This window comes from Episyrphus balteatus, chromosome 2 (assembly GCF_945859705.1).
Source record: "Episyrphus balteatus chromosome 2, idEpiBalt1.1, whole genome shotgun sequence".
Taxonomy (NCBI): Eukaryota; Metazoa; Arthropoda; class Insecta; order Diptera; family Syrphidae; genus Episyrphus; species Episyrphus balteatus.
The window spans coordinates 40,690,987-40,716,538 of NC_079135.1; the positions used below are offsets into that span (position 1 = coordinate 40,690,987).

At 33.0% G+C, this 25,552-nt stretch overlaps 2 protein-coding genes across 2 annotated transcripts in view; one reads left to right on the top strand and one right to left on the bottom strand.

The window, feature by feature from the left end:
- The window catches only part of LOC129912694 (uncharacterized), a 49,343-nt gene extending 27,571 nt beyond the window's left edge, over positions 1-21,772 (top strand). The window contains exons 3-17 of the mRNA XM_055991052.1: positions 4,674-4,801; positions 8,504-9,587; positions 11,539-11,711; positions 11,779-12,939; positions 13,004-13,134; positions 13,191-13,549; positions 13,610-13,755; positions 14,343-14,452; positions 14,522-14,655; positions 17,237-17,568; positions 17,631-17,952; positions 18,012-19,183; positions 20,744-21,061; positions 21,129-21,469; positions 21,533-21,772. Coding sequence (XP_055847027.1) covers positions 4,674-4,801; positions 8,504-9,587; positions 11,539-11,711; positions 11,779-12,939; positions 13,004-13,134; positions 13,191-13,549; positions 13,610-13,755; positions 14,343-14,452; positions 14,522-14,655; positions 17,237-17,568; positions 17,631-17,952; positions 18,012-19,183; positions 20,744-21,061; positions 21,129-21,469; positions 21,533-21,675 — 6,054 coding nt within the window. The 3' untranslated portion in view covers positions 21,676-21,772. The remainder of the gene's footprint in view (positions 1-4,673; positions 4,802-8,503; positions 9,588-11,538; positions 11,712-11,778; positions 12,940-13,003; positions 13,135-13,190; positions 13,550-13,609; positions 13,756-14,342; positions 14,453-14,521; positions 14,656-17,236; positions 17,569-17,630; positions 17,953-18,011; positions 19,184-20,743; positions 21,062-21,128; positions 21,470-21,532) is intronic.
- On the bottom strand, positions 2,558-3,609 carry LOC129912712 (larval cuticle protein A3A-like). The gene is made up of 2 exons (XM_055991083.1): positions 3,280-3,609; positions 2,558-3,184 (listed from the first exon to the last, which is right to left on the bottom strand). Exons 1-2 carry the CDS (start codon positions 3,412-3,414, stop codon positions 2,618-2,620), a joined length of 702 nt encoding a protein of 233 aa, XP_055847058.1. The 5' UTR covers positions 3,415-3,609; the 3' UTR covers positions 2,558-2,617.
- Positions 21,773-25,552: the final 3,780 nt, after the last annotated feature.

Consider the following 25,552-nt stretch of genomic DNA (forward strand, 5'->3'; position numbering starts at 1 on the left):
AAAAAAAAATTTTTTATTGCAAATAGAAATATTTTGCATAAAATAAAAAGTTATTGCAAATGAAAAATATTTGCATTGAAAATAAAATTTTTAATTGCAAATAAAAATATTTAAAATATTTATATTTTATTATTGTAAATAAAAAAATAATTTCTCCATGGAAAAAAAATTCAATGGAAAATGTGTGTATTTTAAATAATGTTGGTCGAATTTCTTATAACTCTCTATCACACTACCTACATAAGCTACATATTTCAACTATAATATTGAAGTTAATCTAAAACTAAACATTCAAAATTGTAGAAAATACGACGAATATAAAAAAAAAAAAATTTTTGTATTGAATTAGTGCATTTTTTTAAATTTGCAATAACATTTTTGCGATGCAAAATATTTTACTTGCACGGTAAAAATTGCCGTGACATTTTTTGTTGACTGAAAAAAATATTTGCATAATTTTTTTTTATACAATATTTTTGGAATCAATTTTTTTTTTAATTTTAAAGAGATTTTTTTATTGAGATTTCTACAACCCTAATTATAAGACTAGAATAAATTGAATAGGTCTTATGTCTTAGGATTGTATTAAATTGAAGGGTCCAGAGGAAAAACGACGCACGTCAATTTTTAAATATAAACTATTAGGTCTTATAGTATTTACTGAGCACTATCTGATGGCATCCTTACTTTAAATAATAATCGTTTTTATCAAAAAAACAAAACCGACTTCCATGGATGAAAACTGGGTTTTATTGTTTTTCTCATAGTTTCTATAGCAGTAAATGGACGAAATTGAAATGGGATTACACTGCAGGCACCAGCTTTCCAATACAAAACGAATTATCAAAATTGGATCACTGAGTCCAAAGTTATGAGGTAACAAACAAAACAAAAAATACAGACGAATTGAATAATTCCTCCTTTTTGGAAGTCGGTAAAAAAATAGATAAATGATGTGCCTTTAGTACTATGTTGTAAGGAGAACAAAATTAAAAATGCGTTTTTCTGGGAATGAGTTGGAATGGACTTGTGCTGTTTCTCCTCTGGACTCTTCAATTGAAAGAAATATAGTTGGAAAAAAAATTACTTTAAGTTTCTTGGATTTCTGCATTCTTTAATTCGGTTCTGTTATGATGTCAATGTTGGGGGATCATAACTTCACACAAGTGATTTCTAAAATTTATGAATTAATAATAAACGTAAATGTCGTCGATTCACATTTGATATGTTTAATCTTTGTCAAAATGGGTCGGAATTGTTTCTTTAAACAATATGAGATCCAGCATCGAAAATTACCCTGAACTCAAGTTGCATAAGCTTTGATTGTGTAATGGTGTAGAAACTCATAAAAGACGAACAAACCTTAATTGCTCGAAATTTTCGAAATGGTCTTTATTATGAGTCATTTCGGTCAGCAAATTTATGTGGCTGCTTATAACAACAACAGCTCAATTTTGTGCAAATTTTCAAGTACCTACTGGAACGTATGCAAAACAACCATTTTGAAATATTTCCGTTATAAAATGCAAAAACAAACACTTTTTCCTTTGGTAACGGTTGTATTTCAAAAACCGGGGCTAATAGAATTTATGACTTTGGATTCGAGTTTAGCACTCCTAAAACCTTCAGAAAAGTATATTTTGGTTATTGTGTTGAAAATTTTGTTGACCAGTGAACTTAAACTTAAGATTTATTTAAGTTAGTCTTTGGGTTATAAGCTTAAACTTAAGATATCTCGGGCAATAAAAGAGATATCGGAAATATTGAAGCAGTTTTTGGAATGAAAAAGGCAATTCTAATAGACACCGTTACAAATTATTCTGAAATAAATTGCTACACATAATAGCTCAACCTCAAAAACAATTAAAATCACGTTTTTTCGTGTTTTATAACGGTAATATTTGAAAAACTGAGATCAATACATTTTTTCTGACCTCAGATTCAAAATCAGCACCCTAAAAACGTTCATAAAAGAATATTTTGGTTCTTGTGCAAAAAAAGTTGAATTTCGTTGACCAGTAGGTATTATCATTGTAGCCAACCAACATATTGAATTCGACAGATTATAACCAAAACAGTTTTGGGCGTACAAGAAAACTTAATATATCAAATTGTAGGACATTTATAGTTGTACTGGAGTTATTTATTATGATAATTTGAACCCAAACCGAAAAAACATGTAAAACTCACGATCATCTCCAAACCTTTTACATATTTCCGTCAGTATCTTTTTATACAGATACATTACAAGAAAAAAATATTTAATAAAAAAATTAGATAATACGTTTTTCTACAAAACAAGATAAAAAAATCCATTCAACGATAAACAGGAGCCGAGAAAGTTACAAAAACGCATTTTCAAAATGGCGGTCAAACCACACAATTTTGGGACAAAAAATATATTTTTTTATGTTCGTCTCGATGTGCTTCATTTTATAAAATATCAAATTCAAATCCTTTCCAAAAATTCTCAGATGATTCCCTAATGCCTGTAGTACTATGAATACAAAATAAAGGTTTCGAAAAACCTTTCCCTTTGAAAATAATGTGAAAACCATTTTTTTTAAGTTAATTAATTTATTATCCATTATCAGTTATCAGACTAAATATTTGGCACTTAGTATGCGTACGAGATGAGAGGTGACGCAAAGCTTGTCTTCACTATCGCTGGTCCTGAGCTGTATACAGCTGGGCTGGAAGCATAAGCAAGAGGAGCTGGAGCTGCATTGATCAATGCTGGGGAGTGAGCGTATGCCAATGGAGCTGGAGCGGCAGCATAAGCGAGTGGAGCTGGGGCGGCTTTGATCAAAGCAGGAGCAGCAGCAGCATAGGCAAGAGGAGCTGGGGCAGCAGCAACAGCCTTAAGAGCAACACCGAGTGGTTCACGACGAACAACAGCATTGAATCCATTGATTGAATCGGCAGAATAGTCCACAATACGTCTGTAACCATCAGCATCGTTCAATGAGTATTGACCACGAACAACGTCTCCATCACGAGTCTCCACTTGGTTCTTGCTGTCACCGGAAAGAGCATCTTGCACATCGTATCCATAACTGTACTGTGGCAGAGGGTCATAGGGCTCAGCCCTGGCCAAGAGTGGTTGGGCAACAGCAGCAAGTGGAGCAGCAGCAGGAATGAGTCCGGCGCTAGCAACAGCGATGCAAGCGAAAAAAGCAACAAACTGAAATTCGAAGAAAAGAAAGAAACCGTCAGTTAATTTATTCCAGTTAAATAAACTGTGGCAAGCTCGTGTGGTTGACGAAGCCGCCGACGCACCTTGAATGCCATATTAGGTTTGGATAAGTGTTTTTGAGTTGATAATGGATTGATTGTGTTGATTGAACTGTGAGTTCGTACTGATTTTAATTGGACTATTCCAATGCTTTTATACCAAAGAAATGCGATATTCATTTCGAATCGGATCAAATCCTACCCCAAATTTGAGTGCCACACCAACAGCACATGTCCACATGGTTTTTGTGGCAACGTGGGTTTTTTTTTTGGTTTGTTTTGTATATTTTCGTTTGAGCAAAAAGAACGTTTTAAGTGCAAGGTCACTCTTTGCGAAGCAATTTTCCGTGCAAATGCCAAATGAAGTGATAAAAGGTGGTACATATATTCATTGAAGTACCTACAAACATTTGCGAAAGTGCATTAACGGTATGACCTTAACCGGGATGCGTTAAGAAGATGTACTTGCAACGCAACATGAAATTCCAGTTCTTTTTTTGATATAGTTTTTTTGGGGCAAAAGAGCTCCTCGTTGGTGTTTGGTGAGAGGTGATTTTTAAACAGATGCTCAGTGCAATGACAATGAAGAGTAACTCGTGCACTATTTAGTGAAATCACCTGAACGAAAATGTTAGCTTCATATTTAATTATGTCAATCCAGATTAACAGCGTTACTTGACTATTTATGACTAATTGAAATATAGAAAAAATTAAAAAAAATATAGATCCCTTAAAAAGCCTTCACAATAGAGATGCTTCAATTTGTTTTTAATCTTCTACTTTTAAAATCTCAATCTTAATTTTTCTTTAAGTTTTCAATTTGATTTAAAAAATTGAAGATTGAAAGTCGAAAGAATTAAATTAATAAATCAGACGACTGGGTCGCATGAAAAAGCTTTTTAGTTTGAAGCTCTGGAACGTACTTGCATTTGATTTCTTGTTTAACATACATTTTTCAGAATAAATGTCATTTTTTGCAAGAGAGTTATCACACTATTTTATTGTTTATTAAAAATTGATTATTCATTACTATAAAAGCGGTCCATCGATATTCTTGACGATTTATGATTGCGAAATATTGTATTGGTAATAGACAATCCTCAAAGATTTTCATATTGAAAAATATAAATGTTTCTAAATTAAAACCTTAAATAAACAATTATAAAATATAATTAATAAATGAATGCATTTTTGAAATGTTTCCTTAAAATGCGTCACGATTGAGCTCGTGAATCCATTTCATGTCTAGGAGAATGCACATAGTAGCATCATACTCGACTTTTTTTTCTCTACAAATAACATTATGTATTATCAAAACAATAACCAACAATATTACAAATGAAAAGAAAACATTGTTTATTTATAATTATTGCATAATATGTAGTTGTTTTGTTTATGAATAACACTTTTTCTTTTTTTTTTTTTTTGCTTTCTTTCAGATTCTTCGTGATGCCCAGACCTTGTCAGAACGGATGAAGCATCGTGGTGCCTGCGCCTGTGACAATGACACTGGTGATGGCGCTGGCGTTATGGCTTCGATTCCCCATGGGTTGTATGTTAAAGCATTGTAAGTATTATTTTTGTATAAAGCAAATAAAAACATTATTATATAAATCATAAATTTGCATAAATAATAATAATTATCAAAGCCAAAAACATTCATTTTTCATTTGTTTGTTGTTTATCTTAGAAATATAAAAGAAAAAACAATAAGAAAAATGTATTCTGTACTGTCAAATGCATATCTAATGCTGTACCGAATTTTTAAGCGGAAAATTGTATGAATAAATTTGTTGTGCATTTTGCATTTTAAAGTGGAATATTAAACATAAGTTATTAGTTGTTAAACTTCTGTTGAATTGATTACATTGTGGTTTTAAATAATAACAATTTATAAACTTGTTTAAAAACTTGCAATTCAAAAACAAATAACCACTAGAACATATTAATCAACATACACATTTTTGTGTTATCATTCACAAAATTCATGAAAATTAAAAGAAAACACGAAAAGGACAAGTTCGCAATAGTCATGAGCGTACCTATTATATATGTAAATCCCAAGTGTTCTTTTTCGTACGACCACTTAAGACTTAAGTGGTCTTCTATTATAGTTCTACCTTAAAGGTGAGATTATTATGACACAAGGGAAATCCCATTTTTATTTATTTATGTCATAAGCTTCCAGAAATTATAACAGTCCTCAAGTTAGTCATTTTGTGATTAAAGTCAATAAAAATATGAATGTCATTGGAACATAAAATTTTATTGCAATACGACTAGACTTATCGGTTGATTTCAAAAATGATTTAACTACAATAAACAAACCTTTCTGTAGAACTAAAACAGCTGCAGTTGGAATATATCCGATTGTCTGAAAGAGTGGTTCAACTAAGTCAAACATTTGCTGAATTAGTTTTAGAGACAACTGTTTTCATTCTCAGGGAATTGAACGTTGTTTTTTATTTTAAGCAAATCTAGTTATGATTTTTATAGTTTGTTTTGACTTGTCTACTAATAGTCTAAGAGCCCACAGCAAATTTTGGGAGTGGAGGTATAACCAAAATGTGAGTATGCAGTTTTATAGCTTCATGCGTTCTTATAACGAATTCAAAAGTCTGGCAGCTTTAAATCGCGGCTTTGTATTGTTTTCAAGGGGTTGAAAAATGTAGTTTTCCAATTCATATAAGTAGGCTAAATTCACACTATTTCATATTCTTTATACAGCAACTGATGCTCTGTCATTTTCCCTAAGTCTAAAGACATCAATCTTGACGATGCGATTAATAGAACTCAAGATATTAGCTTTTTAAGCGGCTTTGTTTTGGAGACCTTTCCGTATAATTTTTTGTTTGTTATTTTGAACTCAAAACTCTCCAAGAATTGAGTTGATATGGTTAGTTAAAAAAGCTTATATCTTGATTTATATTTGTCGTATCACCAAGATTGAGTTATTGAGGCTTAGGGGAAATGACAGAGCATCATTCCTTATATTCAGAATGTGAATTTTTGCTTACTTAGCCTACTCAAATTAATTGGAAAACTCGCGTTGTTTAACCCTCCATATAAAGCCGTGATTTAAAGCTACCAGACTTTCGAATTCGTCATTAGAAGGCATAAGGCTATAAAACTGCATACTCACATTTTGGTTCAACCTCCACTCCCAAAATTTGCTGTGGGCTCTCGGTCTATAATTAACCAGTTTCTGATTTTTAAAATGTGGAGCGAAAAAAATTGATGGGCTTAAATTAAGTATCACTTTCCCAGAACACTATTGTTCTGAATCTTTCTTATAAGATTAATATAATTATTATAAAAACAACAAAGTTCCAGCGGGTAGTGTTTGAGTTATCATGCTCGCAAACTAAAAAAAAATGTTTTGAGAAAAATGCGTTTCATTATGAATAAACTCAGGTTACCTGCTCTGCTTAAAATTAGCGGCTACGAAAAACGACTAAAACGAATGGAAGATTCTACGGGAAATTTTCTGGCTTTAATTAAAAAAAAATCAATTTTCCATTCGTATATCCTCCTTAATAATAACAACGAATAAAATTGGCTTCTTAATGATTGCTTTCCTAATAAGGAAATGCCTTTTTTTTAAATAGAATAACAATTTCTAGTTCGAAAAAATCTAAAACCTAAAAATAGAAATACATATCTCTTAAAGAATAGTTCGCGAAAAACGACTTTTAATCTTGAATAACTTTTCTTCGCATATCGGATTAATGAAGACTTCATGGATCATGCGATTTTGGCTTGTATTTCAAAACTCTGCAAATTCACATTTTTTTTTTCAAATTCTCTGAATTTTTAATTCCGTAAAACCAAAATTCTGCTCATAAAAAATAAACTTTTTTACGCACAAAAAAAATCAGTTTTTAAAACAATGTTTCTTATGTCGTCAAAAGAATGTTTGAAAACAGATTTTAAAAAAATTCATATTTTGAAGTCCACACAAGTCCCATAAAATTTTCCAACTTTTGAAATAATTTATTTTAGGTCTACAGAAATGTAGTTACACCTTAATTACGAATATACCAAAATTTATCTTCTTCAGTTCCTAAATATTGACATATCAGTTTCCAATTAATTTACTGTTTAAGACCTTAGCACAAAAAACCAATACTCTCTGTAGTACATTGTGAAATCTTTAATTTCTACCTACTTTAATTATTATTATTACTTTAGAAAAAATATCTTTAACCTGTAGTGCTTGCACATTTAAAAATGAAAAGTAAATAACTTATAGAAAAAAAACTACACCTCATGATTATTTATGCCAATTATTTATAATTCTTTACTATTAAAATTATTTTTCCACTTTTTATCTGAGTAAAAAAAATACTCAACATGTCATTTTTAATCTGAAATGTGCTACTTCTATTTTTTCTGCTTTACCAGTTATCTATAAGCGAGCCACCAATGCCAAGTTCAAGGAACGCAAAATTAATCCAGATCGTGATTCATTTTTTTTCTGTCTCAGCAAGATCCAAGTGGCTGAGCAAAGCTATTAAAAAAAGCTTTACCATATTCTTATGCAAGGTCGTAGCATGGTGGGGGTGAAAAGTGGATTAAGACGTGTTTTGATGTTGGAAGATGGTTGTACTAAGAAACGAAAATTGATACTCAAAAGTCAAAACAAACCTAATGTTCTGTATTCACTGTGTCACTTTTTGCATCACAAAGTAGTTATTCTACTGTGACGTCAATTTTAGTACAAACCCTTTTTTAAATGTGCTCCCCTTCTCTCAGAAAATCACACTACATCACACTACATATCATCTTTGCATTCTGCACTCTTGTGATGATCATTAATTCTCACATTTGCATTGCCCTTAATTTGCTACGCAAGAGCTGCAATTTTATACCCCCTTCCCGGCACATTCTTTCGTCTACGGCCTTGTTTATGTGCTAGACTTTGATTGACTTAATATGAAGAGCGTCATTCCATGATTGTGTCGTGATTGTGCCATGTAGGTCATTAATAAACTCATTGTACGCTACGTACACACTCTATCAACCAAATAAAATTATCCCGTACGGATAGCTTCATTTTTATCAACACGCTATTTTGCTGGCGTAGTTTCCGACACTTATCACCAAACACTTCTCTTTATCTGGGTTTAGCATATTGCGCATATTTTCTTTAATGAATTGAATGTTAATCAAGTTTTATTTTTATTGACTAGCTAAGGTCTATATCATATTGCTGTGGTCAAACCAATTAACATTTTTTTTCTCTCTCGTTTTTTTTTTCTAATTCTAGAGAATCGCAGGGGGTAACCTTGCCTCCATTTGGAAAGTATGCTACTGGAATATTTTATTTGGATGAAAAGACACAAGCTGATGCCGAAAAAGAGTTCAATGAACTTGCCGAGGGACTTGGACTTAAGATGTTGGCATGGCGAACAGTTCCCACCAATCAAGGGGCTATTGGGGTTGTTGCACGTAATAGTGAGCCGGTTTCTCGTCAGGTATTTGTTACCTGTACAGATTTGGATGAGGAAAGACTTGCTCGCCAGGTGTTTTTCTTGCGGAAGCAAGCCAGTCACCTCCTGGCCAAGCCTGGTCGTCGATTCTATATTTGTTCTCTGTCTACTAGGACCATTGTGTACAAGGGATTGTTCACTTCGGATCAATTATGGGATTATTATACTGATCTTAAGAATCCCGAATTTGAAACATATTTGGCATTGGTTCATACTCGATTCAGTACCAATACGTTTCCATCGTGGGAGCGAGCACATCCACTGCGTGTGCTGGCCCATAATGGAGAGATTAACACTTTGCGGGGCAATGTGAATCTGATGAAAGCCCGTGAAGGTGTAATGGAGAGCCAAATGTTCGGGGATGACATCAAAAAGCTCTTCCCCGTTGTTGAGCCAAATCTTTCTGATTCGGGATCTTTTGATTGTGTTTTGGAATTCTTAACAATGGCCGGAGAGCGTTCATTGCCAGAGGCTGTTATGACCATGGTTCCAGAAGCTTGGCAAAATGACAAAACTATGCCTCAGGAGAAACGTGATTTCTATCAATGGGCTGCTTGTGTTATGGAACCTTGGGATGGTCCAGCATTGATTTCATTTACCGATGGTCGGTACATTGGAGCCGTATTGGATAGAAATGGATTGCGTCCATCAAGATTTTACATTACCAAAGAAAATGTTCTTGTTATGGCATCAGAAGTTGGTGTCTATGATATTGATCCATCACAAGTTACATTGAAGAGTCGCTTGAAGCCAGGTCGTATGTTGTTGGTTGATACTCAGGAGAAGACTTTCATTCAGGATGTTGAGCTGAAGACGAAAATTGCTAAATCCAGACCTCACTCTGAATGGCTGCAGGAAAAGGTAAAAAATATGTACTTTTATTTAGATTACAAAATAAATATAATTTTGTGTGTATATAAGTTTTTTAAACAAAAAATTATTATATTTATTGCTTTACAATGCTTTTGGAAAACAGATGGTAAGTTTATAAACAGGTTAAAAATAGTTTAAGTTTCCTAGAATTTGTATTTACAGTAAAATTTTTGTTTTGGGTCGCGAAATGCTATAAAAATAAGTAAAAATCTGTTGAAAAAGTTAAGGTTATTATTGTACCCTTTGAACTATATCATGATTTATCCAAAATATATACAACTTTTCAATGTTAAAGATCTCGTTACAGTGAAGATAAAAAAAAATAAAGTTCCTATTTTTTTTTTTTTTTCAATATAGCCCAGTCAAATTGGTGGAAAGCCTTCACAAAAATATTCAACAGGTCCCAACCATTTTAGATATATGCCATTATTTAAATTAAACCTCAGTCAGTTTTTGTTTTATAACTTGGAACTTAAAGTTACTCGTTACGTTACTATAGTGTATTAAACATACAATTCACTTGCACTTAGTTTCGGTACATTTTAAGTTGCTCCAAACAATATTAATTTTAACACTACTAAAATAAATAATTTGTATTTTGTTTTTAAGAAATTAATACATTAAACTCTTGAAGAAGCCGGAAAAAAAGCCGGAGAAACGTTGGAAATAATGAATCATAAAGTCCGAATATTAAATTTATATTATTTGATAACATATTTATGTTAGTTATTTGTGCCCTTAATTATGAAAGTGGACTAAGTCACTCCTAAAAATGGCATCAAATCTAGCCTAAAAATAATTATTATTTAAGGGGTAAAGTTTATTTGAAAGCGAAATTGCAGCAAATAGACTTCTTTATTGCTCCTCTAGTGATTTCATAAAAGAAATATAATTAAATCGTTATAAGAAAATTATTATGTAAGTTTTTCTTCAAACAATGCAAAAAGTGACTTAGTCCACTTTCATAATCATAGGCACATTTATGTTAGGCACTAAAATATTGAAATATCATAAATTTCTATTTCGAATATTTTTTAGAACAAAATTAATCTTGAATAAAAAAATAGCTTCAGGAGCTTAAATAATGCTATTTCACATTGGGAATACCGTTTTTCAAAAAATATGTTGTCGTGATGTAATTCCATGTTAAAAGTTTTCGTTTATATTGAAATGTCTCAAAACCATGACGTGCCAGAGAATCTTCGACTTGGAATTCGAAATAAGCACCTGAAGTTTAATTCTAAAGCAATTTTCTTTGCATACTAAAGTTATTTGATATTGTAGAAAAAAAACCATCAACATGTTTTTTCTAATAACTTTATTTTTAAAAATATTTATTATTTTTATCAATTTGTCTTGAGTTCAAACAGTAAATTAGTATCTTTTTACTCGTATGGTTGTCGAAAAAAATTAGCTCATTCAACAGACGAAACTATTCCTTACATGAAGTTCTATAAAAACTTTTTCGATACGAGTCATTAGTTAAGAGCTATTGCGAGTTTGACGAGTCATTTTCGGTTTCCCAAAAACAAAAGCCGCCTGGCAGCTTTACCTTCCAAAGGCTTGAATTTTCAAAGAACTTCACATCCTTTCTTAAATTTCTTTATTATTTGATTAAATTAAAGATGTATAAAGATTCGAAGTTAAGATTTGTCTTGCTCTTTGTTGACTCAAACGTTTTCGTAATTTTCATATCAGTTCTTGTAATAATAATTAAGTTTAGTACCAGTAACTCGATTAAATCGATTAAATTCTCGTTAGCTTTAAAAAACAATATTATTGTCCTTAGACAAAAAATATCGTTTTCGAAAAATTAGAATAAAAAAAACGCATTTGAAACTTTGTTTACTGGAATGTATTGACGAGCATTACCCTTAAATGACTATTGTAGATTTCTGATTCATTTTCAATTTTATAATAATGATTTGTTTTTCCCTAGATCACAATGGATGAGATTCGAAACGCTGACAAGTTGTCATCTCCATCCAACGGCCACACTAACGGTAACGGATATGATCAATCTCAAAAAGGAATATTTGATCCACGTTTGGCTTTGTTTGGTTACACCACCGAAACTGTTAACATGCTGCTTGTCCCTATGTTCAACACCAAGTAAGTTCAAAAAAACTTATTTCTCACCTTTAATTTTTTTCAATATTGTATGTTTTTCCTTTTACAGAAAAGAGGCTCTTGGCTCCATGGGAAACGACGCCCCATTAGCTTGTCTTTCTGAATTCCAGCCACTTCCTTATGAATATTTCAAACAACTTTTTGCCCAAGTTACAAATCCCCCAATCGATCCATTCCGTGAGAAAGTCGTTATGTCAATGCAATGTCCAGTTGGCCCCGAAGGCAATCTATTGAAACCCTCAGCAAAACAGGTTCATCGCATTTGGCTACCAAACCCAATCTTAAGCATTCCAGATACCGACTTGCTCAAGAGAAACACTCATCGCGGTTGGAAAACCAAAGTTTTGGATATTACATTCCCATTTGAAGAGGGCGTAGAAGGATACATTAATTGTATTGATCGCATTTGCCGTGAAGGCCGAATTGCTGCTGAAAAAGGATATCAGCTATTAGTTGTTTCTGATAGAAATGCTGGTGGAGGACGGGCTCCTGTTTCCGCTCTACTTGCTTTAGGTGCTTTGCATCATCATCTAATTGAAACTTTACACCGAATGAAAGTTGGTATTATTGTCGAGACTGCAGAAGCTAGAGAAGTTCATCATATTTGCGTGCTTTTGGGCTATGGTGCTGATGCCATATGTCCTTATCTAGCATTTGAGTTGGCACTCTCACTCCGTAATGACGGTGTTATAAGTCCCGATGTGTCTGATAAGCAAATTTATGCAGCCTATGCTCAAGCTATTGACACTGGTATTGCTAAAGTTATGGCCAAAATGGGCATTAGTACATTGCAATCGTACAAAAGTGCTCAGATATTCGAGGCTGTTGGATTGGGCAAAGATTTGATTGATCGCTGCTTCCGTGGAACTCACAGTCGCATTGGCGGAGTTACTTTGGAAATTATGGCAACCGAAGGTCTAGATCGTTTCCAAATGACTTACTGCAAAGTTTCGCCAGACACTCGTATTCTCCGTAATCCTGGTAATTACCATTGGCGACATGGTGGCGAGAGCCACATCAATGAACCTGCATCAATTGCTAGCCTACAAGAAGCTGCTGTTAGCAAGAATCAGAGTGCATTTGAGGCTTTCAGGGAGTCAACTTTGAAAAGTGTCAAGAAATGCACACTCCGTGGACAGCTTGAATTTGTCACAGACAAGCAGAGTATTGATATATCCGAGGTGGAACCAGCCAGTGAGATTGTTAAAAGGTATACAATAAATTCAAACTAACGAGTTTTCAGATTGTTCATGGTTTTTTTCTGTTTAAAAAAGGTTCGCTACTGGTGCCATGAGTTTTGGTAGTATTTCTTTGGAGGCTCATCAAACCCTTGCCGTTACAATGAATAAAATTGGAGGAAAGAGTAACACTGGTGAAGGTGGTGAAGACGCAGATCGTTATCTAAGTAAGTTTATCAAACACTTTATAAGGAAAACCATCTAATCTTAACTAAAATTCTAGATCAAGATCCCGACTACAACAGACGGTCAGCTATTAAACAAGTTGCTTCTGGTCGTTTTGGAGTAACAGCTTCATACTTGGCAAACGCCGATGATTTGCAAATCAAAATGGCCCAAGGAGCCAAGCCCGGTGAGGGAGGCGAGTTGCCAGGCTACAAGGTCACCAAAGACATTGCTTACACTCGTCACTCAGTACCCGGAGTTGGACTCATTTCTCCACCACCTCATCACGATATTTATTCCATTGAAGACTTGGCAGAGCTTATTTACGATCTTAAATGCTCAAATCCCAAGGCCAGAATAAGCGTTAAGCTTGTATCTGAAGTTGGAGTGGGTGTTGTAGCCGCTGGGGTTGCCAAGGTTAGTTTTTGATTTTTTTAAATTTAGTTAATGATTTCAATTGTTTTTTGATTTTTCCAGGGAAAAGCTGAACATGTTGTTATTTCTGGTCATGATGGTGGAACTGGTGCCAGTTCATGGACTGGAATCAAAAATGCTGGCCTACCATGGGAATTGGGTATTGCTGAAACACATCAAGTTCTTGTTTTAAATAATCTACGATCAAGGTAAATTATTTTGAAGAATTCATTAATCATAACACAAACATTGAAACCTGGCTATCCAGATTGTGGATATACTCGTATCGTCTTCGAATGGACGCAATTTATAAGCGCAGATCACTCTTATTCTTGTTGTTGTTGGCTTTGAAATTCAATTCAAATCACAATCTTTCGGTGAGATGTGATTTAAATGTTTTTCCCTTCGTTATATTCGCATTAAGCATTGTTTACTCCTTACACAAACAAACCAAAAACAAAAAAAAAACATACAAAACTTTGTGTCGATCCATATATACTATAATCATCTTCCTTCAGAGCTATATAGTCAGAGTTAAACGAAGATGGGGTACAACGATATCGAGAGACCACAGTGCTTTGAGTTGAGACTAGACTAATGGAGTCACATGCGGTTGAAAAATATACCAGAAGACTGTAGGTCGATTGATCGTAGCTCGTTTTTTGTTCTGTAGCTCGTCTATCCGTATGTATGTGTTCCGCTTCCGTCGCGGTGTTTCATTAGTAATTTATGTTTGTACATCAATTTGTCAAAACAGAATGCGTTTATGTTTAAAATTTATTATTTAACCCTTTAGAGTTGTTGTTCAAGCTGATGGACAATTGAGAACTGGATTTGATGTTGTTGTTGCTGCATTATTGGGAGCTGATGAATTTGGTTTTAGTACTGCTCCATTGATTGTTATGGGTAAGTTTATACTTAATAGAAAGTTTGAAAGGAATCTTTACAAATTTGTTTTCATTTTTTGTGTTGCAGGTTGTACCATGATGAGAAAATGCCATTTGAACACTTGTCCTGTTGGAATTGCCACTCAAGATCCCGAATTGAGAAAGAAATTCACAGGAAAACCAGAGCATGTAATCAATTTCTTCTTCATGTTAGCTGAAGATGTAAGTTTATTTTTGAATTACTATTATAAGATAGCGGGACACATCGCTTTGCATTCGAAAAGTTGAGATTTTTCAAAGCCTGTTTGACATGATTAAGGAATGAAATCTATCGATTCATGTGAATCGAATAGCAGAATAGGGCTGTATATCTTAAACATAACTTGATTTCCGTTTGTTCAATTCATATTTTAAATTTCAAGAAAAATGTATAATTTTGTTTAAGAACTGAACAAAATTTGATGTGTAGATACGTGGTTCACGCAGAAACGGGACGAAATAAAGGTTCCTAATATAGAAAATCATGCATATTTATCTAAAATATTCTATCGTATCGAAGAATTCATGTGAATCGAATAGCAGAATAGGGCTGTATATCTTAAACATAACTTGATTTCCGTTTGTTCAATTCATATTTTAAATTTCAAGAAAAATGTATAATTTTGTTTAAGAACTGAACAAAATTTGATGTGTAGAAACGTGGTTCACTCAGAAACGGGACGAAATAAAGGTTCCTAATATAGAAAATCATGCATATTTATCTAAAATATTCTATCGTATCGAAGAATGGGGAGCAAAGTATCATCCACGTCTCACTCAGGCAACATTACACTTTGCTCCAATCGATAAAGAGCACAAGTGACTTCCGAAAAGGGGTAAATCAATGGAATGAAATATGATACCATAAGCAATTCGAGTGGATCCTAAGATTCATCCAGAGGATCAGGGACTGTTGTCTCTTTTACCGTATTGCATAGTCAGTTTTTTTTTTAATTTGAATACCTAGCTAACTCCAACTATCGTTTTAAGATACGATAAAAGTATTGTTCTTATACTTTATTTTGTATATTGATTTAACGGTTAGCTTTGATATGCGATTACTTGATTATGAATATCTATGTAGTCTATTAATTAATTAAATACATACGAAAGAAGAATTATGAAGACGATACTTTTATAAACAAATAAATCCTTCAATAATAATTAATTTTATGGATCTATTCAAGTATAAAAACCATTGAGGAGAAGAACAGAGATCAGCAATGCAAGAAATCAAAAATGCCGATTTAAGTTAACTACAAACAAAATGTCTTATAGCGTTTTCGTTTGGTAATTCTTAGAACGGTCCGGGACTGTCCGATCCGAAATTCGAAACGAACAAACTTGGATACTTCTTTTTGATTCTGAAGTTTGGGTTTCTTTGTATATGTGAAACGCCAAATAATGCAAACGCCTGATGAGAGTTTTATTTTGTTTAATTTGTTTATTCCATAACAAGTTATCGTTTTTTTTTTGTTTTCTTTAATTTATTTCAATATATTTTAAAGTTTGGAATAGAAAAAATCTCAATACTCAGAAATACAGTTTCAGAATTCTAAGGAATTCTGGAGAGTCCCGGGCGACCAAACGAAAATGCTATTAGACAAATTGAATACAAAAAATAAACTGACGACCTTTCCAGTGATGATTTTTTTTTTGTTATAATCCCGTATGAGATTTCATATCACTTCTTCTCACAGGATTACAACAACAAAGAAAGAAAAATCGTCATTGGAAAAATCACCGAATGAAAATTGACTTATAATGTGCGTATGATTTTGTTCACTTTTTCACAGAAATACTTGTTGTTTTCTACGAGCAGTTTTTTACACAACAGCGTGTAGAACAGACTTGTGGTATGTCAAAAACTTAAATCTTTCAATAATTTTGATGTCTTCAGTTAAGCTGTCGGTTTTGGTAGCAAGCAAAGCAAAAAAAAACACAAAATGCATAAAGCCATCGCATCCTTCAAGAAAGAACAAAAAGCGCGAATAGAGTCAAATATTCTTTTCCATTTTCATTGCTTTAATTCTTGTATGAAATTTTTACTTTGGCATGAGCGGTATACAAGGCTTTTAAAGGAAAAAAAATTAGTTTTTTGAAGTACAGAAATCATTGAAGCTTGCCTTGAAAAATGTTCAATGACTCATTTGCCATACATCTTTTAAGGGAAAGTTTTTCGTGTTTTTCTTATTTTTTAGACTTATCTAACATTTAGCGCTGAAAAGAATCGTTATCAATGAAAAAAAAGTTAACTTTTTGAAGTGCATTTAGTGCATAGTAATTATAGGATTTTTTTTCTAAAATAATATGAAGTATCAATATCCATTCGCTGGATATTGATTTTGTTACCTTCCCAAATGGTCAAATTTCATCATATATGTTATTATATACCCTTTAAGTTTAAAAAACGTCCAATAAAGCAATGTTGAACGATAGCTAATTTTAAGTCAATGCTTTACTAACTTTATATTTAACTGGTCACTCTGGTGTATACGCAACATTTTTTGCATTGGAAAAATTTTATGCAAATTTGTTTCTATTGCTGACCTAGAAAACTTAAAAGTTCTATAGAGGCATATACAGTCGGAAGGCGTCTTAATTGCGTCTATTTAAACCAAAGTTTTCATTTGTTTAGACACCTTTTTACACTTGTACTTCACTTAATAAATTGTTGAATTTGTTAAAAACAAAACTTCCCGCCATATTACTCTTAACATAAGATATTAAAAATTTTAATCAATAATCGTGTTCGGTCTTTTAGATTCGTCGAATTATGGCTAACCTTGGCATCCGTAAATTCCAAGATCTTATTGGTCGCACAGACTTACTTAAAGTTAGCGATAAATTGGCACTCAAAGCTTCAATGTTAGATTTGTCAACTTTATTACAAGATGCAACTAAACTTAGACCAGGTGTCAATATTGTTGGAGGATCAGTTGCCCAAGATTTCGGTTTGGAAAATCGATTAGACAACAAAGTAATCGAAAAGGCACAAGGCGTGTTGAATGGAAGCGAAAGCACAGTTGAATTTGTTTCAACCATTCACAATGAAGAACGAGCTTTTGCATCGACTTTGAGTTATCACATCGCTTGGTAATTATAATTTTGTAAACCACCCTACCACTTTGTTCTAATAACTCTATGTTTTTCTGTAGCAAATATGGAGAAGCAGGACTTCCAGAAGGACGAAGCATTAATATCATGTTAGAAGGCTCTGCGGGACAGAGTTTCTGTGCGTTCCTAGCAAAGGGTGTGAATGTAACTCTCACCGGAGACTCTAATGATTACGTTGGCAAAGGTTTGTGCGGAGGTACAATCGTCATCAAACCACCAGCATCAGTTCCATTTGAATCACACTTGAATGTAATCGTTGGTAATGTCTGTTTGTACGGTGCTACCGATGGTAAAGCATTCTTCCGAGGAATTGCAGCTGAACGTTTTTGTGTGCGTAATTCTGGTGTTACAGCAGTTGTTGAGGTATAACAGAAATGCATTTTCAAATAAAAAGCAAACACTTATTATCTTTTCTATCTTAGGGTGTTGGTGATCACGGATGTGAGTACATGACTGGAGGAACAGTATTAATTCTTGGTCTAACTGGTCGAAACTTTGCCGCTGGTATGTCCGGTGGCATAGCTTATGTCTATGACATTGATGGATCATTTAAACCAAAGGTTAATGCCGAATCCGTTGAACTTCTTTCATTGGAACTGGAAAAGGATGTGTCATTAGTCAAACAACTGCTGCAAGAATTTATTGATAAAACTGGTTCCTTAGTTGCTGGAGAAATTCTTGCTAACTGGGCTGAATATCAAAGTAAATTTGTCAAGGTATTCCCATACGAATACCAAAAGGCTCTCAAAGACATTGAAGAAGAAAAATTAGCTGAAAAAGTCAACAAAGAAGTCAAGGCTATCGAAAATGGAACCAATGGCAAACATGAACCATCAGTCAAGGATATTGAAGAAGCTATACAAGATATTGCATTGGAACAAAAGCGAGCTGATCGAATTCTAGACAAAACTAGAGGCTTTATTAAATATAAACGTGAAACCGGCATTTATCGTGATGCTACAGAAAGACAAAAAGATTGGAATGAAGTGTACAATTTCCCACATGTGCGAAAGAATTTGAAAGTTCAAGCCGCTCGTTGTATGGAATGTGGTGTACCATTTTGTCAATCGAATAGTCATGGTTGTCCGCTGGGAAATATTATTCCCAAATGGAATGATTTGATTTTCCATGGCGAATGGAAAGAAGCTCTCAGGCAATTATTGCAAACCAATAATTTCCCAGAGTTTACCGGTAGAGTTTGTCCAGCTCCATGTGAAGGAGCATGTGTTTTAGGAATCTCCGAGCCAGCAGTTACGATTAAGAATATTGAATGTTCAATTATTGATCATGCATTTGAAAATGGTTGGATTAAGCCAGAAATTCCATCAAAACGATTTGGAAAGCGAGTTGCTATTATTGGATCTGGTCCATCTGGTTTGGCGGCAGCACAGCAATTGAATAGAGCTGGTCATTTGGTTACTGTATTCGAAAGAAACGACAGAGTCGGAGGTCTTCTACAGTATGGTATTCCAACAATGAAATTGTCCAAAGATGTTGTTAAACGGCGAGTAGATCTGATGGCAGCTGAAGGTATTGAGTTTAAGACAGGAGTTCATGTTGGAAAAGATATTAAAGCTGAACTTTTGCTAAATGAGTAAGTTTTAAATTTTATTTATTACTAGCTGACCTGGCGGACTTCGTTACGCCTCTTCTGCTATTTAATTCCAATTTTAGAGTGTTCCAATCTTTTCTAAAAAAAAAAATCGGGTCACAACATCAAATACAGGGGCCGAATTAAGGCATACGATTTCGTTCACACGTTAACGTATTGACGCTATATGTCTCTATCTTTTTGTACTGAAAAATAAGAGACAGCAATATTCAAAACGTTAACGTATGATCGTTATCGTATGCCGTAATTTGACCCCAGGTCTTCATAAATAAAAAAATGTGTTTTTTGAGTTCTTTTGATCGCATTATCAAGATTGATGTTTGTAGGCTTAAAGTTTCTGTATTGAGAATATAAAATATTACTAATTCAGGCTACTCGTATGAGTTGGAAACTAACTTTTTTGAACCCCTTGAAAACAATATAAAGCCAAGACTTGAAAAAATCGTTAAAAAAAATTGGAGTGGACCACGCTAACCATTTTTGATATGAAATAGATGTTGGCCGATTCTTAGATTTACCCGATGTACCCACAAAATTTTATAAAAAACGTTCTCAAAATACATTAAAAAATTTTTTGGTTGGACCACTCTAACTATTTAGTGGTATTAAAATAGATGTTGGCCGATTTTTAGACTTGCCCGATATACCTAAAAAATTTCATTAAAATCATTCCAAAAAATATAGAAAATTTTTTAGTTGGACCACCCTAACCATTTTATCATATGAAAATTCATGTTGGTCGAATAACCGATTCTCAGACTTCCCGACATACACAAAACATTTCGAAAAGATCGTTCCAAGAAGATATAAAAAAATTTGGCTGGACCTCCCTTACAATTTAGAGGTATGAAAAATAGATGTTGGCCGATTCTCAGACCTACCCGATATGTGTACAAAATTTCATAAAAATCAGTCCAGCCGTTTTGGAGGAGTTTGGTAACAAACACTGCGACATTAGATTTTTATATATTAGATTATCATTAATTTTATTCAACTTTAAATTTTTAAAAATATTCCATTTGAGGAATTATTTAATTTTGTGGAGACATAAGATTTTATTAGGAAAAAAACAATAATACGTATACGTCACGGTGTCCGGTATTCAAAACATTCTGGCGCAAACTGCAGTGAGTTTCTTTTTTGAGAAGATATTATTTGTTATTTTTTACGATTATGTGATGAAATTGAAAATCGTCTTTCAAAATTTCTAGAGCCCAACTCGAGAATGTATGAAACTAACTTTAATCTAGTAGCTCTTTTTCTTCAACTAATTCCATTTTATATGGCCTAGACATGGTCTGATTAACGGTTTAGCACCATAGCTTTTACAATAGTTATATGACTTGGTGGTTGTTGTACTCTGAACAGCTGTTATATAAAGCTAGGAGCTATCATATAACAGCAGATCACTCAAAAGTTTTTGGACTTAAATCAATTTTAATTCAAAGTTCTTTAAGCCCATTTTCTTAAATCTAAATCAATTATCTTTAATCTAAATCAATGCTATACTAAAACAACCTACTTTACTTCTCTATTTTTTAGATACGATGCAGTCCTTATAACAACTGGTGCAACATGGCCACGTGATTTGCCCTTACCCAACCGAGATCTTAAAGGCATACATTTCGCAATGGAATTTTTGGAAGCTCAACAAAAGAAACAACTTGGTGGTAAAAAGGAAATTATCTCAGCTGAAGGCAAAGATGTTATAATTATTGGTGGCGGTGACACTGGATGTGATTGCATAGCAACTTCATTGCGTCAAGGTGCCAAGAGTATAACAACATTCGAAATTCTTCCAGAACCTCCAAAGTCTCGTGCAAACGACAATCCATGGCCACAATGGCCTAAAGTATTCAGGTAATTAAATAAAAAATCTGTACTATCTTAAAACATTTCTCTAATAACATAATATTTGTCTTTGTAGAGTTGACTATGGCCATGAGGAAGTGCGAGTTAAATTTGGAAACGACCCTCGTCAGTATTCAACAACAACAAAGGAATTTGTTGGTAAAGACGGTCACATTGCCTCAGTTAACACTGTCCAAGTTCAATGGAATAAGTCACCAACCGGCCAATGGGTAATGGAAAATGTAAAAGGCTCCGAGAAAGTTTACCCAGCTGATTTGATTCTACTGGCCATGGGATTCCTTGGACCTGAAAAGACAGTTCCCAATGAACTTGGTCTCGAACTTGACCCACGAGGCAATATTAAAGCAGTTAATGGTACCTATGGAACCTCAAATCCAAAAGTATTTGCAGCTGGAGGTAAGTTTAACAAATGCAAATTCTCATTCAATTTTATACTAATCTAAACCATTTAATTTACAGATTGCCGAAGAGGACAATCATTAGTAGTGTGGGCAATATCTGAGGGCCGACAAGCAGCACGTCAAGTGGACTCGTACCTGCTGGGCCATCCAAGCACCTTGCCCGGTCCAGGCGGCGTTATTGAGTCAACCAGAATAGTCTAAATTTATCCTCTCTCATTTTATCACACTCAACCATAATCAAATTTATTAAAATGTTAATTTAGTAGATCTAGAAATAAACATTTGGCTATAATATTTACGTAATACGCTTTGTTAATTTATATCAGAGGCTTCCAAAAGAACCTTAGTCTTATGAGTTGAAATATTTTTTTGTTTGTTTTGAACTCATATTTATTTACCAAAAGGGCGAAATGTTAGAGATTGTCAATTAAAAAAAAATTAACATAATGTTGGCTTGGCATATATGTGTTATGATGGGATTTCCTTCCGAAAAGAGACAATAATTAGTATGTAAAATGGAAAGAATAAAACACACAAATTAAGGATTAATTTTTAAGAAGCAAAAAAAAAAATAAGAAGAATAATAATTTAATTTATATAATATCAATATTTCTATTTATTCACTTATATAATCTATATAAATTTATTAATGTTGTTGTTGCAAAAACGTTATAAAATTGGTATGCTGATCTCTTATAATTTTAAACAAAATTGTGTTTGTTTTGAAACAAAATTGTTCTAATGTTGTTATTGTTGGATGTGTATGCAAAACAACAAATAAAATTATGTATGTGTTGCAAGCAGTGTATTATTGCTTTTATTGGTCTCTTAATTACAAAACAAATTACATCATTTTGTCCAGGAAGTAGTGAGATGGATGTCGGCAATGGTTAGATATTATCATCTATTGAAATCCATAAATTCTTTCAGTTTCTAACACATTATTTAAATTCATATAGATTTATTATTTATTTATTTATTTTTATGCAATCGAATGTTTGGTTTAATTTTATAGTTTTTTATATCGATATAAATTGTTTTTGTTATGTATTATTCATAATTTATTTAAATATTCATGAAAGCTGAATGGAATATCCGCAGGTATCAGAGTTGAACTGGCTGGTAAGTAAAACCTTGTACGCAGATCGCAACAAATTGAACAGGCCTATGCAAATTATCCAATTTGTCTAAAAAAACGGAAGTTTAATTTTTTTCTCCAAATCTATCGAATGCGACATCAAAGGAAAGGACTTCATAGACTCTATTAATAACTGAAAACCAAAAGTTTGTAGGATTTCGGGTTGCTGAGTTATTTTCAATCGAAATACTTTTTTTTTTCAATCGAAATACTTTTTTTTTCATTCGGAAGCAGATATTTTCGGATCAAAGTCTCGAAACAACTTTTGGTTTACAGGCGTGAGATCACAGTGAACAGGTCAATGCATTCAGCTAAAAAAAATTACAAATTTTTTTTTTTTAAGATTTTCGAAAATTATCCAAGGGGTACCCTTGTCTAAAAAAACGGAATTTTAAATTTTTTTCTCCAAATCCATCGAATGAGACATCAAAAGAAAGGATGTAGGCTCTATTCATAACTGAAAACCAAAAGTTTGTAGGATTTCGGGTTGCTGAATTATTTGCAGTCGAAATATGTATATTTTTTTTTTTTTTCATTCGGAAGCAGATATTTTTGGATCAAAGTCTCGAAACAACTTTTGGTTTACAGATATGAGATCACAGTGAACAGGTCTATGGATTCAGCGAAAAAAATTTTTTTTAAAGATTTTCGAAAATTATCCAAGGGGTACCCCTTGTCTAAAAAAACGGAATTTAAAATTTTTTTCTCCAAATCCATCGAATGAGACATCAAAAGAGAGGACTTTGTAGACTATTCATAACTGAAAACCAAAAGTTTGTAGGATTTCGGGTTGCTGAGTTATTTTCAATCGAAATACTTTTTTTTTCTCGAAACAACTTTTGGTTTACAGGCGTGAGATAACAGTGAACAGGTCTATGCATTCAGCGAAAAAAAATTACAAATTTTTTTTTTTAAGATTTTCGAAAATTATCCAAGGGGTACCCCTTGTCTAAAAAAACGGAATTTTAAATTTTTTTCTCCAAATCCATCGAATGGGACATCAAAAGAAAGGACTTTGTAGACTCTATTCATAACTGAAAACCAAAAGTTTGTAGGATTTCGGGTTGCTGAATTATTTGCAGTCGAAATATATTGTTTTTTTCATTCGGAAGCAGATATTTTTGGATCAAAGTCTCGAAACAACTTTTGGTTGACAGATATGAGATCACAGTGAATAGGTCTATGCATTCAGCTAAAAAAAATTACAAATTTTTTTTTAAAGATTTTCGAAAATTATCCAAGGGGTACCCCTTGTCTAAAAAAACGGAATTTTAAATTTTTTTCTCCAAATCCATCGAATGAGACATCAAAAGAAAGGACTTTGTAGACTCTATTCATAACTGAAAACCAAAAGTTTGTAGGATTTCGGGTTGCTGAATTATTTGCAGTCGAAATATATTGTTTTTTTCATTCGGAAGCAGATATTTTTGGATCAAAGTCTCGAAACAACTTTTGGTTTACAGATATGAGATCACAGTGAACAGGTCTATGCATTCAGCTAAAAAAAATTACAAATTTTTTTTTAAAGATTTTCGAAAATTATTCAAGGGGTACCCCTTGTCTAAAAAAACGGAATTTTAAATTTATTTCTCCAAATCCATCGAATGAGACATCAAAAGAAAGGACTTTGTAGACTCTATTCATAACTGAAAACCAAAAGTTTGTAGGATTTCGGGTTGCTGAATTATTTGCAGTCGAAATATATTGTTTTTTTCATTCGGAAGCAGATATTTTTGGATCAAAGTCTCGAAACAACTTTTGGTTTACAGATATGAGATCACAGTGAACAGGTCTATGCATTCAGCTAAAAAAAATTACAAATTTTTTTTTTTAAGATTTTCGAAAATTATCCAAGGGGTACCCCTTGTCTAAAAAAAACGGAATTTTAAATTTTTTTTCTCCAAATCCATCGAATGAGACATCAAGAGAAAGGACTTTGTAGACTCTATTCATAACTGAAAACCAAAAGTTTGTAGGATTTCGGGTTGCTGAATTATTTGCAGTCGAAATATATTGTTTTTTTCATTCGGAAGCAACTTTTGGTTTACAGATATGAGATCACAGTGAACAGGTCTATGGATTCAACGAAAAAAATTACAAATTTTTTTTTTTTAAGATTTTCGAAAATTATCCAAGGGGTACCCCTTGTCTAAAAAAACGGAATTTTAAATTTTTTTTCTCCAAATCCATCGAATGAGACATCAAAAGAAAGGACTTTGTAGACTCTATTCATAACTGAAAACTAAAAGTTTGTAGGATTTCGGGTTGCTGAATTATTTGCAGTCGAAATATGTATATTTTTTTTTTCATTCGGAAGCAGATATTTTCGGATCAAAGTCTCGAAATAACTTTTGGTTTACAGATATAAGATCACAGTGAACAGGTCTATGCATTCAGCGAAAAAAAAGTTACAAATTTTTTTTTTAAGATTTTCGAAAATTATCCAAGGGGTACCCTTGTCTAAAAAAACGGAATTTTAAATTTTTTTCTCCAAATCCATCGAATGAGACATCAAAAGAAAGGATGTAGACTCTATTCATAACTGAAAACCAAAAGTTTGTAGGATTTCGGGTTGCTGAATTATTTGCAGTCGAAATATATTGTTTTTTTCATTCGGAAGCAGATATTTTCGGATCAAAGTCTCGAAACAACTTTTGGTTTACAGATATAAGATCACAGTGAACAGGTCTATGCATTCAGCGAAAAAAAGTTACAAATTTTTTTTTTAAGATTTTCGAAAATTATCCAAGGGGTACCCTTGTCTATAAAAACGGAATTTTAAACTTTTTTCTCCAAATCCATCGAATGAGACATCAAAAGAAAGGACTTTGTAGACTCTATTCATAACTGAAAACCAAAAGTTTGTAGGATTTCGGGTTGCTGAATTATTTGCAGTCGAAATATATTGTTTTTTTCATTCGGAAGCAGATATTTTTGGAT